Genomic DNA, 19,236 nt, shown 5'->3' with positions numbered 1-19,236 from the left:
AATCTAGAGGTATATCATCTTTTGTATAAGCTGGAGATAGATCTAATGTGCAGTTTGAATGAAGTCCTCTAACTCTCAGTCCAGTGACACTAATGTGTCTCTATCCATCATTGTGGTGATTTTGAGCTTCACTGGTTCTGTAGCCACTTGTAATTTCTTGCAGATTTTTTTATCAATGAAGGTAACGTCACTCTGGGCATCCAGTAGTGCATAGGCGTATACCTTCTTGTTCCTCCTTTTAGGATTTGAAATGCACACTGGTACAACCATTGATGTGCCATTGCTTTCTCCTTTCCTCACTCTGAAAGAGAATACTAATATTTTCTTTCCTTCCTCAGTATCTTTAGGTATTGAGGATTTATCTTTCTTTGGACGTTCTTCATGTAGTGGTGTAGGATGGTGTCCTTTGAAAACGCTGCATGTGGCCTTTTTCTTACAATCTTTAGTAACATGGCCTTTTCTTAGGCCTCCGAAACACAGATGGTTATCCAGCACAAATTTTTTTCTTTTCTTCTGGCGACTTTGCCTTCAATTGTTGGCACTTATGTATGGAGTGGTTCTCTCCACAGAACATACACTTGAAGGTAGTCTGAAGATTTGTCAGTTCTGTCTTTCTACTGATCCCAGTAGTGACTTTGAACTTGCTCTCGTAGGTATCTGGACCTTTAGCTGCTGTGTTGGTTGCAAAGCTAGGTGTACTTGCACATCTTATCTCTCTTGCAGGCCTTTCTTCTAAGGATTTTAAGACGTAAGATGATGTTACTGGATTACATGCTACCCGTGCTTCCTTTTTGACAAACTCAGAGAACTCTTTAAAACTTGGGAAGTTCTTGCCTAGATCTAACTGCTCAGTCACATAGCGATTTCATCTAGAAGCCACTTCTTCAAGTAGCTTAGTTAGCATCCTGTGGTTTTCTAGTCGTTAAGTACTTCCAGTCCTTGAACATGTGATATGGCATTGCTGCATACTTGCAGGAACTCACCATATTCTTGGAGTCTGAAGTGTTCTTTAGGACCTATTTTAGGCCAGTTATTCAATTTCTCTCTAAAAGCTCTTTGTACTAAGAAAGGATGACTATATATTGCATAACATTTTTCCCAAGCTTGCTTGTAGGCTTCTTCGTCTTTTCTATAGAAGTTACCTTCAAGAACTTTCTTTGCTTCCCCACCAACATATCTCTGAAGGTAGAATAACTTGTCGATTGGACTGAAGCAATGATGCTCAATGATCTTTTCAAAACTTGCCTTCCACTCTATGAACTTCAGTACGTCTCCTGAAAATACAGTGGGTTCCGGAACAGGAAGTCTAGCGAGGACTCTTCTCTGTTGTCCTGTGGGGACAATAGTTGTAACACTCTCCTGAGCATTGCCATTACATCTAGGAATAGAATCATTCGGTTCGATTTTCTCGCTTAGTTCTGAATTAGGTAAGTCCTTTTCTTTATCTTTTCTGGTAGAGATAGAGGGTAAATTTACACACCTTTTTCTTAACCCTGGATTAGGCCTCTCTTTGTTTTTCTGAGCAGGGATGGAAGGATACTAACTTATTCTCTCACTAAATGCTGGAGATTCCCTTCCATTCTCATGGGCGTAAGTAGGAAAGTATGAGTCTGTTTCTTCACTTAGATTAGATTTGCACCTATGACTACTCTGATTTGTATCCTCTTTGTGTGCTCTGAGTCTGGCTTCTATGATCTTAACTTCTTTTTGCCTTTCCACACTTTTCATCTGTTGGCGCTGTGCCTCCATTTCAGCTTCCATTTTATGGCGCTGTGCCTCTATTTCAGCTTATATCTGATGGCGTTGTGTATCTATTTCAGCTTCCATCTGATGGCATTGTGCATCCTTTTCAGCTTGCTTTTCAGACATCAGTTGACGCTGCTCCTCGATGGCAGTTTCCATCTCAATTTCTGCTTTCTTGACAGCAAGTTGTTCAGCTAATTCCTTTCTTTTGGCTGAAGTATTTGAGGACTCTGATATGTGGGTGGTACTTCTGCTAGCGAAGGAAGTCACACTTGAGATTGTGGTTACCCTTAAGGACCTAGTATAGTCTCTCATAAAAAGCTTGTTCATTCTACTTCTTGCTTTAATTTCTTCATACAGTGCCTTGCAAAAGTTTCCACCCCCTTGACTTTTTTTTCGTATTTTGGTGCCTCACAACCTGAAATTAACATGGATTGTTTGAAGAATTGCATCATTTAATTTACAGAACATGCCCACAACTTTGAAGATTTTTTTTAACTTTATTTTGAAGCAGACAACAAATAGGACAAAATAACAGAAAAAGTCAATGTGTATTATTCACTCCCCTAAAGTCAATACTTTGTAGAGCCACCTTTTGCGGCAATCACAGCACCAAGTCACTTTGGATAAGTCTCTATGAGCTTGCCACATCTTACCACTGGGATTTTTGCCCATTCCTCCATGGAAAACTGCTCCAGCTCCTTCAAGTTGGATGGTTTGCGCTTGTGACCAGCAATCTTTAAGTCTGACCATAGATTTTCTATTGGATTGATATCAGGGCTTTGACTAGGCCATTCCAACACATTTACATGTTTAGCCTTAAACCACTCATGTGGTGCTTTAGTAGTGTGTTTGAGGTCATTGTCCTGCTGGAAGGTGAACCTCCGTCCTAGCCTCAAATCAGGCACAGAATGGTACAGGTTTTGTGCAAGACTATCCCTGTATTTAGCACCATCCATCTGTCCCTCAACTCCGACCAGTTTCCCAGTCCCAGCTGCTGAAAAACATCCCCACAGCATGATGCTGCCACCACCATGGGGATGGGGATGGGGTTCGTTGGGTGATGTGATGTGTTAGGTGTGCACCAGACATACTGTTTTCTTTGATGGCAGAAAAGTTTGATTTTAGTCTCATCAGAAAATGATTTACTGCACAAAACTGGAAACTATTTGTGTTCAATACCAAGATAGGGTTAACTGCCTGAATGAGACGCTTAAAAATACTTTTATTTAATTACATTTAAAATGTGTGGCTATCCTCCAGAATTGCACTTGTCAGGCTGACTTATGGAGGAGTGGCTCACACTTTGTTATATATCGGGTGCAGCCAAACTCATCCACAGTAATAGAAATAGTGTATCCAGCAGGAGGAGCTTGACTTAATACTCCAGTGTAGCTGGAACACTAAACTCAGCGCTGCCAAACACAAAGTGCAAACTGCTGTCACTTATTTTAAATAGCGGCTAAAGAGACACACTGTAGATTTGCACCAGCGTATGTTGGCAGCACTCTATAGATGACAGGAGGTGTGTGTGGAACGTGTTCTTAATAGGCAAAGTGCTTTCTATGTGCTGCACTTAACATCTAGTAGCCCATAACGTCCCCCACACTGCAAATACCTTTTATCTATCGACCATACGTTCCCTGCCTAATATTGCTTTCGCTCGACGCGTTTCTATGTCACCACCAGCAGGGTGACATGTCATCAGGAGCTTAGGATGTGTAATGTAACAGTGGATTGCCCTCTTAACTCTTTCCACTTTTAAAGATCACTGAAAAGACTGCACGCCGAAGTTGGCGCGCGTGCAGAGAGATAGATCAAAGCCTCCAGCTCTAGTAAGGCCATAACGCGGCCGCCGAGAGACACTCTGAAGTAGAATAGGACACGCCCACTTAGCGGAGACAGCGGCAAAATAGGCCATGCCCACTGGCATAGCTAGCGGCAGCGGAGATACAGCAATGAGGAGTGGTAAGTCATCAATAACATCACTGCCTTATCTAAGATCGCTTTGGCACCAGAGGGATAATATGTTTGATGGCATGAATGGGCTAGGTATACAGGGATAATCATGAAATGTACGCCACGGTACACAGGCAACCCCAGGAAGTATGTGACTGAAAACACAGGTCACCACTGATGATACAAATATATGGTGGTTACTGCTTACAACCTCTGCATCCAGCGTTACCAATAGCAACCTGGGTAAAACTAAACTAATCCATGAGGTCAATTATTTGTATTCTATGATATAACTCACATACCTATATCCTAGATATCCACATTTTGGGTTACAAGTATAGTATTATAGATATAAATGCACAGGGGACATATTGTTCCCCAAATACCATGGATAAAGGAATAAAAGAATGGGGAGAAATGAAAAAGGAACCAACAAAAATTTGTATTAGGAGACATCCATCCCCCACTTAAATATGCGTGTAGATGAAACATGTATATGAAATGTAGTCATTCAGACCAAAGTCTTTAACGGTCTGTAATGTAAAGGTCCATTGGGTCTCCTTCTGCAGCAGGAGGTTATCAACATCACCCCCTCGTGGCGATACCCGCACATGTTCTATCCCTTGAAAGGTCACACACTGCTTTTCTCCTGGATGAAACTCCATTATGTGTCTGGAGACCAGACCTGAGATACCCCCGCTGGAGGAAGGGGTTGAACCCACTAAAGAGGAGACCTATCGTGTCAGGGGTCAATAGCCTCACAGAGAAAAAAAGTATATATGTGGACGAGATATTAAGACTGTAACGGATCTCCTGGCACCCCGACCGGGTACCTCCATCGATAGATGCTCCTAGTGCTTCCTGAGGACTCCAAGCACTCCACTTGACACCGTAAGCACTGCAGACCCCACAAACCTCCGAAACTTGGTTGAGGTCTCACCGTCTCCTACCCACCCTGCACCTACGACAAGGCTCCAGGCTCCAGTGGGTGAACCTCTCCTAAATCCAGAGAGCAGGAACAAGTAACTGGAACAAGCTCTTACGAGAGCTAGTAGTTAGGAGTATACAGCATATTAGTAGGGGAGTATACAGCATATAGCAATCCCCATACACATGAGATGAGGCTCTATGTTGAATGTAAAACAGGAACTCTTTAATGGGTTATTTTTCAGCCTTTTATGCAGGTCTCCTAGCAAGGGACACTCCCTCTGGGGCCCTTGTAGAAGCCTGTGACAGTTTATATTTTAGCCAGTCACATGCACTTACAGTATTAAAACCTTCCCAGCAATTGTACACAAAACCCCCTTCCCTCTGTCTGTAACGCAATCAACAAAATACAATGAGCATTGTCTTTGACGCAATCAACAAAATACAATGGGCATTGTCTTTGACGCAATCAACAAAATACAATTACCAAACATAATGGGCTAACTTAATCACTCACAGGCAGAAAACACACATTTTTCCCAAAACACAGAAAACACCTAAAAATCCCACATATCCCCGAATTCCATAGAAGTCACATTTGGCCGACCGCAAGCATGGCTTTCCTGCCCAAAACAGTTCCACAGATTTAAGCTGTGCAGCCGGTCTGTCTTCTCCTTCAAAGTTAGTATATGGGCCATAATCCTGAGGCAAGAGGCTGGCAAACAGGCCCATCCAAAACCCAGTGGCGAGGTTATTTTTGCCACACATCTCCCCCTCCCAGGGAAGACTAACCAGATACTCGACCTCACGCCGGTCAGTACCTGAGTTAGTCTGACAGTCCACCCACAACCACATACTGGACCTGTTGAATTTGGTAGCCTGTCTCTGTCCAGTGAGTCTACCAAGGTTATGTTGGTAACTGGTACTCCGGGTCTCTGTGTTGCTCCCTGGCTTGGAGTGGAGGTTGCTTTGTGGGCAGGGATCAGCGGTACTCTGCCCTGGTGCCAGCACATCAGCTAGGCTAGTCTGTGGGGAGTCAGGCTCTAGACAAGAGGATAGGGGAGGGCAGAGGCCAACTGCACTCTGCCTAGATACCAGCTCTTCCGCTGGGGTAGCCTGTGGGGAGTCAGGCTCTGGACAAGAGGATAAGAGAGGGCAGAGGCTGACTGCGCTCTGCCCAGATGCCAACTCTTCTGCTGGGGTAGCCTGTGGGGAGTCACACTCTGGACAAGAGGATAGGGGAGGCCAGAGGCCAACTGCGCTCTGCCCAGATGCCAGCTCTTCTGCTGGTATGGGGTCAGGGAATCCTACCCCCAGGAACTTGTTGGAGAATGGCTGTAGAGAGGAGGGATCGCTTACCTCCTCCTCCTCCTGGCATTCCTGCGGGGTTGGTGGGGGATCTGTACTGGCCGTCCAGCATCCCTGTAGGTCTGGTGGAGAGACCGCGGTTCCATCTGCACCATCGGAGTTAGGGGTGCTGTCCCCCTGTGGTTGGGGAGAGAGACCGATTGTCTCCTCTCCCTTCAAGGTACACTGCCGCTGGGGAATGAAGACTACGCACTCCTCTCCCTGCAAAACATACTGCCGCTGGGGAGCGGGACCGACTGTCCTTACTCCCTGAAACTCCGGCTGCCACTGGGGATCTGGGCCGACTGCCCTGCATCCCTGTAGGACCGGTGGAGAGATCTCGGTCCCATCTCCACCTGCCATATGGGGTTCCCCCAGGACCAGTCTATGAGGTCCCCTACCTCCGCAGCTGGTACTGAAGCAGGGGATACTTCAGTCGGGTCTTCCCAGCTGTAGGGTTGTAGGTCTGGGACTGCCACCCAGCTCTCTGGCAGTGTATATTGGGGCCGAATTGAGCTGAAGAAGTATTGGTAATCCTGATCCAGCTCCCACTCCTTTGTCACTAGAGATGTCAGGTCTTGTCTTACCTCTCTCACTGTAGCCCAATCATGCATAGCCTCCCTGTAGTCATAGATATCCCAGAACCGGGACTCTCCAGCATCTCCAAACTCTGGTTCTGCGAAGGCCTCAAACAGGCCAGGGCCATCATAATCCTCACCCTCAGGTCTGTCGTGCTCAGCCATCCAGGGGGAGTGCCGAATCAAGTACCACCAGAGTGCCTGGTAGGCGTCGTCTAGCCAAATCTCCTTCCATTCCAGGCTCTCGAGTTCTGTCACCCACTCATCCAGGGGCTGCTCTCCCAGAAGGGGCATTCGCAGGGCCACTCGCATCTGCAACCACTGCTCCTCACTGGGGAGACTCTCACCAACCCGACGCTGTACGTCTTCCAGGGCCTCGTACCAGACACCTTTCCGGACTGCATCCCTCCAGTCCGGGTCATCCTCCTCCTTGCAGTGGAACGCTGTTCGAAGACTAGCTGATTCAATACTGCTGTAGACAGGGGGGCTGTACGAATACTAGCATTGCCCTCAATATTCTCCACCAATGGTGTCTCCGAGCTGCTCTTCCTCGCACTAGGACACCATCCCACTGCTTGCCACCAATGTAACGGATCTCCTGGCACCCCGACCGGGTACCTCCGTCGATAGATGCTCCTAGTGCTTCCTGAGGACTCCAAGCACTCCACTTGACACCATAAGCACTGCAGACCCCACGAACCTCCGAAGCTTGGTCGAGGTCTCACCGTCTCCTACCCACCCTGGACCTACGACTAGGCTCCAGTGGGTGAACCTTTCCTAAATCCAGAGGGCAGGAACAAGTAACTGGAAAAAGCTCTTACAAGAGCTAGTAGTTATAGCCAGATGAGTATACAGCGTATAGCAATGCCCATACACATGAGACGAGGCTCTATGTTGAATGTAAAACAGGAACTCTTTAATGGGTTATTTTTCAGCCTTTTATGCAGGTCTCCTAGCAAGGGACACTCCCCATGGGGCCCTTATAGAAGACTGTGACAGTTTATATTTTAGCCAGTCACATGCATTTACAGTATTGAAACCTTCCCAGCAATTGTACACAAAACCCCCTTCCCTCTGTCTGTAACGCAATCAACAAAATACAATGAGCATTGTCTTTGACGCAATCAACAAAATACAATGGGCATTGTCTTTGACGCAATCAGCAAAATACAATTACCAAACATAATGGGCTAACTTAATCACTCACAGGCAGAAAACACACAATTTTCCCAAAACACAGAAAACACCTCAAAACCCCACATATCCCCATAATACATCCATGGGTAGCTCTGATCTAGGTGAACAACATATCCAAAAATCACCCATATCCGAGCAGGAGTTCCCGAATTCCATAGAAGTCACATTTGGCCGACCGCAAGCATGGCTTTTCTGCCCAAAACAGTTCCACAGATTTAAGCTGTGCGGCCGGTCTGTCTTCTCCTTCAAAGTTAGTATATGGGCCATAATCCTGAGGCAAGAGGCTGGCAAACAGGCCCCTCCAAAACCCAGTGGCGAGGTTATTTTCGACACAAAGACCGTTCGTCACTAATCTTCCATCATACGTGAGGGACTCCATGGATGTCCTTAGACGTCTGAATGACATCTATTGTGACATGGATACGTTACTGGCAAGCCTTGATGTGGAAGCGCTGTATAGCTCCATTCCTCATTAGAAAGGCTATCAAGCAGTAAAAACATTCTTAGCAGAGAGAGGATCACATCTATCAATGCACAATGAGTTTGTGATCACTTTGCTTGAATTTATATCAAATCACAACGTGTTCGCAATTAATCGTAATTTTTACCACCAGCTCAGGGGAGTGGCCATGGGGAGTCCATGTGCCCCGACGTTTGCTAACCTCTACCTGGGCTGGTGGGAAAGAGAACACGTATTCTGTGAGATAATGGAACAATGGACATCGTCTATAATGCTGTGGTTAAGATTTATAGACGATGTGTTCATTCTATGGAATGGTACATGCGCAGCCTTCAACGAATTTGTGTCACATCTCAACAAAAACGATCCGGGTCTCTTCTTTACGAGTGAGATCCAGAAGACCCATATTATATTTCTGGACCTATCCATAAGTATTGATGGCTCCAGAAAAATAACCACCAAGATGTTCCGTAAACCAACTGCCACTACTACCCTACTCAGATGGGAAAGCACGCACCCAAACAAGCTCAAGTATGGTATACCAAAGGGACAATAATTGAGAGCGCGACAAAATTGTTCAGAGTGGGTTGATTTTAAACAGGCAGCATCTGACCTACGAAATGGGTTCCTCCAGCGGGGGTATCCCAGGTCTTGTCTTACTAAGGCATATCAACATTTCTCAGTAAGCAATAGAGATGACCTTCTCGTCCTTAGAGACCGGGCGCCAGATGACAAATTGTTTTTAGTCATTGGGACATATGACAAGGCCAATACTGAGGTTCGGGATATCCTGAAAGATCACTGGGGTATCCTAAAGTCGGACCGCATGGTCGGACATCTTGTGGGGGACTACCCCTTGATCACATACAGGAGAAGTAGTAACCTGCGTAACCAATTGGTACACAGTATGTATAGCTCTCCAATGCAATCCACATGGCTTTCCAATAGACCCCCCGGTACGTTTAAATGTGAGAACTGCGTTGCTTGCAAAGTGATCAAAAAAGGCGACACGATGTAATTACAACATTAGGTCCTTTATTAATTGTAAAACGACAGGGGTGGTTTATGTGGCCACATATATTTGCCGGAAACAATACGTGGGAAAAAACAAAAGAGAATTCAGAAGGCGTATTGAAGAGCATTTGCTAAGTTTCAATAACGAGGTGGATACGCCAATCTCCAGACACATAATGGAGTTTCATCCAGGAGTAAAGCAGTTTGTGACCTTTCAAGGGATGGAACATGTGCGGGTATCCCCACGAGGGAGGGATGTTGATAACCTCCTGCTGCAGAAGGAGACCCAATGGACATTTACATTACAGACCGTTAAACCCTTTGGTCTGAATGACTACATTTCATATACATGTTCATATCCATTTAGCTTTTATTAATGGGATGTTTGGAGATATTGATAACTTGTAGTTCGTCAGTATCCCCTTTTTGTTCTATGTACCCCTTCTGTTCCTCAACTGGTAATCCAAGGTAGTTGGCATTGACACAAAAAAAAAACTGTCTTATTGCCCCTTTTACTTCCTCCACTTCCACGACCGCGACTGCAATAACAGCCCCTTTCTCTGCCTCTATGGGCGTTGCTACTTTTGGGCTGGCTCTCCGATTCGTTATCTCTCCGATGGAGAGCATTTGTTAAATATCAATAACGAGGAGGATACACCAATCTCCAGACACATAGATAGAAACATAGAAACATAGAATGTGTCGGCAGATATGAACCATTTGGCCCATCTATTCTGCCCAATATACTAAATACTATCGATAGCCCCTGGCCCTATCTTATATGAAGGATGGCCTTATGCCTATCCCATGCATGCTTAAACTCCTCCACTGTATTTGCAGCTACCACTTCTGCAGGAAGGCTATTCCATGCATCCACTACTCTCTCAGTAAAGTAATACTTCCTGATATTACTTTTAAACCTTTGCCCCTCTAATTTAAAACTATGTCCTCTTGTAGCAGTTTTTTTTCTTTTAAATATTCTCTCCTCTTTTACCTTGTTGATTCCCTTTATGTATTTAAAAGTTTCCATCATATCCCCTCTGTCTCGTCTTTCTTCCAAGCTATACATGTTAAGGTCCTTTAATCTTTCCTGGTAAGTTTTATCCTGCAATCCATGTACCAGTTTAGTAGCTCTTCTCTGAACTCACTCCAAAGTATCAATATCCTTCTGGAGATATGGTCTCCAGTACTGAGCACAATACTCCAAATGAGGTCTCACTAGTGCTCTGTAGAGCGGCATGAGCACCTCCCTCTTTCTACTGGTAATTCCTCTCCCTATACACCCAAGCATTCTGCTAGCATTTCCTGCTGCTCTATGACATTGTCTGCCTACCTTTAAGTCTTCTGAAATAATTATCCCTAAATCCCTTTCCTCAGATACTGAGGTTAGGACTGTATCACTGATTTTATATTCTGCTCTTGGGTTTTTACGTCCCAGGTACATTATCTTGCACTTATCAACATTAAATTTTAGTTGCCAGATTTTTGACCATTCCTCTAGTTTTCCTAAGTCCTTTTCCATTTGGTGTATCCCTCCAGGAACATCAACCCTGTTACAAATCTTTGTGTCATCAGCAAAAAGACACACCTTACCATTGAGGCCTTCTGCAATTTCGCTGATAAAGGTATTAAACAATATGGGTCCCAGAACAGATCCCTGAGGTACCCCACTGGTAACAAGACCTTGATCTGAATATACTCCATTGACTACAACCCTCTGTTGCCTGTCCCTCAGCCACTGCCTAATCCATTCAACAATATGTGAGTCCAAGCCCAAAGACTGCACTTTATTGATAAGCCTTCTATGTGGGACTTTATCAAAAGCCTTACTAAAGTCTAGATAAGCGATGTGTACTGCACCTCCTCCATCTATTATTTTAGTCACCCAGTCAAAAAAATCAATAAGATTAGTTTGACATGATCTCCCTGAAGTAAACCCATGCTGTTTTTCATCTTTCAATCCATGGGATTTTAGATGTTCCACAATCCTTTCCTTAAGTATGGTTTCCATTAATTTCCCCACTATTGATGTCAGGCTTACTGGCCTATAGTTGCCCGATTCCTCCCTACTACCTTTCTTGTGAATGGGCACAACATTTGCTAATTTCCAATCTTCTGGGACGACTCCTGTTGCCAGTGATTGGTTAAATAAATCTGTTAATGGTTTTGCTAGTTCACCGCTGAGCTCTTTTAATAGCTTTGGGTGTATCCCATCAGGCCCCTGTGACTTATTTGTATTAATTTTAGACAGTTGACTTAGAACCTCTTCCTCTGTAAAGACACATGCATCAAAAGATTCATTAGTCTTCTTTCCTAACTGAGGTCCTTCTCCTTCATTTTCCTTTGTAAAAACTGAACAGAAGTATTCATTGAGGCAGTCAGCTAGTTCTTTATCTTCTTCCATATACCTTCTTTCTTTTGTTTTTAATTTGGTAATTCCTTGTTTTAGTTTCCTTTTTTCATTTATGTATCTGAAGAATGCCTTGACTGAGCTAATTTCTTTTCTGCCTGTGCTTTAGAAGCTCTTATAACTTGTTTGGCCTCTCTCTGCCTAATCTTATAAATTTGTTTGTCATCCTCGTTTTAGTTTTTTTTTTATAATTCCTAAATGCTATCTTTTTGTTTTTAATGATTTTGGCCACTTCTGCTGAGTACCACGGTGGTCTCTTCCTTTTTTTGCTTTTACTGACAAGCCTAATGCGATTTTCTGTTGCCTTCAATAGTGCCACTTTTAAGTAGTCCCATTTCTCCTGGACTCCAATGAAACTGTTCCAGTCTGATAGGGACTCGTATACCACTAATCTAATTTTAGAAAAGTCAGTTTTTCTAAAACAAACAAATCTTACTTGTTTAGATTGTATCCACCTCCAGATTACCTCCTGAGTATCTCCTGAATATCTCCAATGCTCTTGTAGATCAGTTCTTGGAAAAGCAGCAAGCTTAATCCAGAAGTTTAATCCAGAAGTAAAAAGCAGCAAGCTTAATCCAGAGTTTAATCCAGAAGTAAAGCAGTGTCTGACCTTTCAAGGGATGGAACATGTGCGGGTATCGCCAAGAGGGGGGGGATGTTGATAACCTCCTGCTGCAGAAGGAGACCCAATGGACCTTTACATTACAGACTGTTAAACCCTTTGGTCTGAATGACTACATTTCATATACATGTTTCATCTAAACGCATATTTAAGTGGGGGATGGATGTCTCCTAATACATATGTTGGTTCCTTTTTCCACTTCATCTTTTTCTTTTCTCCCCATTCTTTTATTCCTTTATCCATGTTATTTGGGGACCTATATGTCCCCTGTGAATTTATATCTATAATACTATATTTTTACCCCAATATGTGAATATCTAGGATATACAGTACAGACGAAAAGTTTGGACACACCTTTTCATTCAAAGAGTTTTCTTTATTTTCATTTTCATGAATTAACACATGTGGAATTATATACATAATAAAAAAGTGTGAAACAACTGAAAATATGTCATATTCTAGGTTCTTCAAAGTAGCCACCTTTTGCTTTGATTACTGCTTTGCACACTCTTGGCATCCTCTTGATAAGCTTCAAGAGGTAGTCACCTGAAATGGTCTTCCAACAGTCTTGAAGGAGTTCCCAGAGATGCTTAGCACTTGATGGCCCTTTTGCCTTCACTCTGCGGTCCAGCTCACCCCAAACCATCTCGATTGGGTTCAGGTCTGGTGACTGTGGAGGCCAGGTCATCTTCCGCAGCACCCCTTCAGTCTCCTGCATGGTCAAATAGCCCTTACACAGCCTGGAGGTGTGTTTGGGGTCATTGTCCTGTTGAAAAATAAATAATGGTCCAACTAAATGCAAACCGGATGGTATAGGATGCCGCTGCAAGATGCTGTGGTAGCCATGCTGGTTCAGCAGCAAAGCACCCCGACACCATCACACCTCCTCCTCCATGCTTCACGGTGGGAACCAGGCATGTAGAGTCCATCCGTTCACCTTTTCTGTGTCGCACAATGACACGGTGGTTGGAACCAAAGATCTGAAATTTGGACTCATTAGACCAAAGCACAGATTTCCACTGGTCTAATGTCCATTCCTTGTGTTCTTTAGCCCAAACAAGTCTTTTCTGCTTGTTGCCTGTCCTTAGCAGTGGTTTCCTAGCAGATATTCTACCATGAAGGCCTGATTCACACAGTCTCCTCTTAACAGTTTTTCTAGAGATGTGTCTGCTGCTAGAACTCTGTGTGGCATTGACCTGGTCTCTAATCTGAGCTGCTGTTAACCTGCGATTTCTGAGGCTGGTGACTCGGATGAACTTATCCTCCGCAGCAGAGGTGATTCTTGGTCTTCCTTTCCTGGGGCGGTCCGCATGTGAGCCAGTTTCTTTGTAGCGCTTGATGGTTTTTGTGACTGCACTTGGGGACACTTTCAAAGTTTTCCCAATTTTTCGGACTGACTGACCTTCATTTCTTAAAGTAATGATGGCCACTCGTTTTTCTTTACTTAGCTGCTTTTTTCTTGCCATAATACAAATTCTAACAGTCTATTCAGTAGGACTATCAGCTGTGTATCCACCTGACTTCTCTACAACACAACTGATGGTCCCAACCCCATTTATAAGGCAAGAAATCCCACTTATTAAACCTGACAGGGTACACCTGTGAAGTGAAAACCATTTCAGGTGACTACCTCATGAAGCTCATCAAGAGAATGCCAAGAGTGTGCAAAGCAGTTATCAAAGCAAAAAGTGGCTACTTTGAAGAACCTAGAATATGACATATTTTCAGTTGTTTCACACTTTTTTGTTATGTATATAATTCCACATGTGTTAATTCATAGTTTTGATGCCTTCAGTGTGAATCTACAATTTTCATAGTCATGAAAATAAAGAAGACTCTTTGAATGAGAAGGTGTGTCCAAACTTTTGGTCTGTACTGTAGGTATGTGAGTTATATTATAGAATACAAATAATGCACCCCATCGATCGTACCTGTTTTAGTTTAGTTTAGTTTGACCCAGGTTGCTATTGGTAACACTGGATGCAGAGGTTGTAAGCAGTAACCACCCTATATTTGTATCATCAGTGGTGACCTGTGTTGTCAGTCACATACTTCCTGTGGTTGCCTGTGTACAGTGGCGTACATTTCATGATTATCCCTGTATATCTAGCCCATTCATACCATTAAACATATTATCCCTCTGGTGACAAAGCGATCTTAGATAAGGCAGCGATGTTATAGAGGACTTACCACTCCTCATTGCTGTATCTCCGCTGCCGCTAGCTCCACCAGTGGGCGTGGCCTATTCTACTTCAGATCGACTCTCGGCGGCCGCTATGGCCGTATTAGAGCTGGAGGCTTTGATCTATCTCGCTGCTCGTGCGCCAACTTCGGCGTGAAGTATCTTCCCTGTGACCTTTGAAAGTGGAAACATGCCGAGTTAAGAGGGCAATCCACTGTTACATTACACATCCTAAGCTCCTAATGACATGTCACCCTGGTGGTGGTGACATAGAAATGCTTCGCGTGAACGCGATATTAGGCAGAGAACTTATGGTCTATAGATGACAGGTATTTGCAGTGTGGGGGATGTTATGGGCTACTAGATGTTAAGCGCAGCACATAGAAAGCACTTTGCCAATTAAGAATACTTTCCACACACACCTCCTGTCATCTATAGAGTGCTGCCAACATACGCTGGTGCAAATCTACAGTGCGTCTCTTTAGCCGCTATTTAAAATAAGTGACAGCAGTTGGTACTTTGTGTTTGGCAGCGCTGATTTTAGTGTTCCAGCTACACTGGAGTATTAAGTCAAGCTCCTCCTGCTGGGTACACTATTTCTGTTACTGTGGATGAGTTTGGCTGCCACATATATATAACAAAGTGTGAGCCACTCCTCCATAAGTCAGCCTGACAAGTGCAATTCTGGCGGATAGCCACACATTTTAAATGTAATTAAATAAAAGTATTTTTAAGCGTCTCATTCAGGCAGTTAATCCTTTAGTCTCATCAGACCAGAGCACCTTCCTACATACATTTTGGGAGTCTCCCACATGCCTTTTCGCAAACTCATAACGTGCCTTTTTGTTTTTAGCTGAAAGTAATGGCTTTCTTCTGGCCATTCTGACATAAAGCCCAACTCTATGGAGCGTACAGCTTATTGTCGTCCTATGTACAGATACTCCAGTCTCTGCTGTGGAACTCTGCAGCTTTACCTGGGTTACCTTAGGTCTCTGTGCTGCCTCTCTGATTAATGCCCTCATTGCCTGGTCCGTGAGTTTTGGTGGACGGCCGTCTCTTGGCAGGTTTGCCGTTGTGCCATGTTCTTTCCATTTGGTTATGATAGAAACTTTTAAATACATACAGGGAATCAACAAGGTAAAAGAGGAGAGAATATTTAAAAGTAGAAAAACTGCTACAAGAGGACATCGTTTTAAATTAGAGGGGCAAAGGTTTAAAAGTAATATCAGGAAGTATTACTTTACTGAGAGAGTAGTGGATGCATGGAATAGCCTTCCTGCAGAAGTGGCAGCTGCAAATACAGTGAAGGAGTTTAAGCATGCATGGGATAGGCATAAGGCCATCTGTCGACACATTCTATGTTTCTATGTTTCTACGAATGTCTATAATGTATAATTTCCACCTATCATACATCCGGGCAAACTTTTTCTCCTTTAATGCTGCCTCTTGCTCTCAATTTTCCAGCATTTTTGAGATCTGTTTTCTGGCACGTGATGAACATCTTTGTTCATCTGCTTGGGCTATATTTGTTTGAGGCAAGACTAATGCTGCATCAGACTCTTCTACCTCAGACAGGTTCCCTTGCTGTTCAACTTCTACTCTATCTATCTTTGTATCCTCTAACAGTGGCATGGTAATACTATGTGTTTCTGCCTAGTCCTTGAGGGCCACCTTATGGAACATAAATTTGTCCTCCCTTATGTACCCTCCATGTACCTTTACCCTCACTTGTTATATGTGTGGTGTGAGTTTTATTCAATAGCACTGTATATATATATATATATATATATATATACAGTGCTGCCCATAATTATTCATACCCATGGCAAATTTTGACTTAAAGGGTTTCTACCACATCGTTTTGCCAAATTTAGCTGTCAGACACTAGCGATCCGCTAGTGTCGGCTCTACCAAACAATGCTATTATAATAGCTTTTTGTGCAGCCGTTTCCATAAAAAAAGGAACTTTTATTGATATGCTAATGAGCCTCTAGGTGCTATCTTTTTAGCACCTAGAGGCTCGGTCTACCTTCACAAAATGCCGCCCAGCGCGTCCCTCCAGCCCGCCCATCTCCTCTGGAATGCGATCCTACCTCTGAGTCAGCGGACGAATTCTCGTGCCTGCGCCGTGCGCGTCTGTCTTCGGCGCAGGAGCAGTGAATGTCTGACCGCGGCCCGCACAGATATCTCTGTCATCGGCACAGGCGCAGTGAATGTCTGACCACTCCCTGCACAGACATCTCCACTGCACCTGCGCCGATGACCGAGATGTCTGTGCAGGCAGCGGTCAGACATTCACTGCGCCTGCGCCGAAGACAGACGCGCACGGCGCAGGCGCGAGAATTCGTCCGCTGACTCAGAGGTAGGATCGCATTCCAGAGGAGATGGGTGGGCTGGAAGGTTGCGCTGGGCGGCATTTTGTGAAGGTAGACCGAGCCTCTAGGTGCTGAAAAGACGCCCCGATAGAACCTAGAGACTCATTAGCATATCAATAAAAGCTAGTTTTTTATGGAAACGGCTGCACAAAAAGCTATTATAATAGCATTGTTTGGTAGAGCAGACACTAGCGGATCGCTAGTGTCTGACAGCTACATTTGTCAAAACGATGTGGTAGAAACCCTTTAAAGTTACTTTTATTCAACCAGCAAGTATTTTTTGGATGGGAAATGACATAGGTGTCTCCCAAAACATAATAAGACGATGTACAAGAGGCATTATTGTGGAAAAAAAAACATTTCTCAGCTTTTATTTGCATTTGAGCAAAAAATACAAGATGTTCTGCACTGTGATAAATCTCAGAGGACGTGGTCGGAAGCCAAAGGTGACACCTGTGCTAGTCAGGAGGATAGTTATAGAGGTCTGGATCTGCTGCCAAATCCCCCTATTACTCCTCCTATCACTACACTCAATTTATTGCTAGTGAGCCAGGAGTCCAGCCGTATTTAGGTAGGAGACACCATTGACACATTTACCACTGCCATACAGAGACATTACACCACTCTGGCATTCCTAACCTGGGACGTGCGTTATAAGACCTTGGGAGGGCCCTGTGATAGTACCCTGCGCACGCTGCAATTGGCGTCACGGACAACTACAAAACATAGACTATAATTTGCACCTGACCCAGACATTGCATCAGTTAGTGTCAGCGTGTATACCCCATATCCTGTTCATTACATATATATATATATATAGTCTATTGATTGTCTCATTTTTCTCCTTAGTGGTATAAGAAGCCAGAATTCAAATTCTTTGAGCCATATAGGAAACATCGAATAGCGAACCCAAAGCAGCTGTTTTATATCCTGAAACCACAAACACTTTGGCAACTGTGGAACATCATTCAAGAGAACTCACCAGAACAAATCCAACCAAATCCTCCATCATCAGGGTCTATCGGTGAGAATATAGAAAATATATATTTTTTTTTTTACAAATTCAAAATGTGGTAGACGAGATGAGTTTTTCTTTTATACATTTCCTTCCTTCTGTATCCACTCCTGTGTTTGGCTCAAAAAACAGTCGGTGTGAATCCAGCCTTGGGCTTTATACAAACACATCTTCAATTTGTAAGTAGTGTTCCCATTCAAGTGCATGAGACCTCTACTGTACCCCAGTCTGCCTGAGAGGCATCTGGAGGTTTTTGTTCAGTCAGATTCCAAACAGAATTTTTCATTCTCCTTCTATGTACAGAGCTATGCTCCCCATTGTTTATACTGGAGAATATCTTTGCTTATTAGGCACCCAATGGAGTCTGTGTGGCGGCACATGAAGGTAATGTTGCCCCATACTAGGCAGCTGTGTGGCCTCTGTGCACTGCCATACAGTCTCTTTGCATATGGCTCTGCTGTGTGAATTGTACCTTTATAGTATCAAATGAATAACCTTTCTGAACTCATAGGGGCTCTATTTACTAAAGACTGATGTTTCACACACCAGTCTTAGTAAAAAGCCCGCTACAGTAAGAAGTGACCCATTTATTATGAGATACAGGCCTCTTAATAAATGTGTTAAAGGACACATTTATTAAAAGGACATATCCCCTTCTTCCCCCACTTAACCCCTCTGACATGAGCATCGGGGAATTTCATGGGGAATTGCGCAAAGCAAGGGCTATTTGTTTACATTTTTACACTGCTAGGCAGAGGCCTTCACCTAGCAATGTTCCTGGTGACATCACCAGCACTAATGGACAGGCGTTAGCTCTGCCCTAACCATTTTACAAGCTAGGGCATCTCTAAAGCCCGGCCATTACTGTCAGTGACATCACTGGGCTCACTGCTAGGCGGAAGCTCCCTCCTAGCTAACCCATGGAGAGCCTGGTACATTACCGAATCTCCAGAAAAAACCCTTGCAGGGCCTTGCAGGGCAAGGGAAAGCATCAGAGCGTGAAATGCTCTGATGCTCATGTCAGATGGGCTGCCCGGGTGAAAATGGGGATATATCCAGGTTCAGTTCTGAACCACGGCAACCCCTTTAAATCTGTGATGGCCTGTATACCAGAAAGTTTTCTGTTATAATGTGCGCAATATTTTTGGTGCTAATCTTAGTAATTTCATTGGGCTGTGGTACCCCTGCGCATCTTATAAACTCTGCCCACTTAACCAAAAAGTGGTGACAGCGGTGGAGAAAGGCAAAAAGTTGCACATGTTTGTTCAAAATGTTATTCGTCAAAAATATCCCAACTTTTGTATGCTATAAAACTTGCACATAACCTTTATAGAGGACCCCTAGAGCCACTTGCTAATCCTACAGGCACTTATTAATGATTATGTAAAATATAGAGTGAAGCTTGGC

At 43.9% G+C, this 19,236-nt stretch overlaps 1 protein-coding gene across 4 annotated transcripts in view; it reads left to right on the top strand.

Moving 5' to 3' along the window:
* Positions 1–19,236, top strand: part of LOC122935669 (beta-galactoside alpha-2,6-sialyltransferase 1-like) — a 418,780-nt gene that overhangs the window by 397,975 nt on the left and 1,569 nt on the right. For all 4 annotated transcript variants that reach the window (XM_044291488.1, XM_044291489.1, XM_044291490.1 and 1 more), the window contains one exon: positions 17,664–17,838. In XM_044291488.1, coding sequence (XP_044147423.1) covers positions 17,664–17,838 — 175 coding nt within the window. The remainder of the gene's footprint in view (positions 1–17,663; positions 17,839–19,236) is intronic.

Source organism: Bufo gargarizans, chromosome 4 (assembly GCF_014858855.1).
Source record: "Bufo gargarizans isolate SCDJY-AF-19 chromosome 4, ASM1485885v1, whole genome shotgun sequence".
NCBI lineage: Eukaryota > Metazoa > Chordata > Amphibia > Anura > Bufonidae > Bufo > Bufo gargarizans.
The sequence above is the reverse complement of the archived record's forward strand: the minus strand, read 5'-3'. Positions and strand labels throughout refer to the sequence as shown.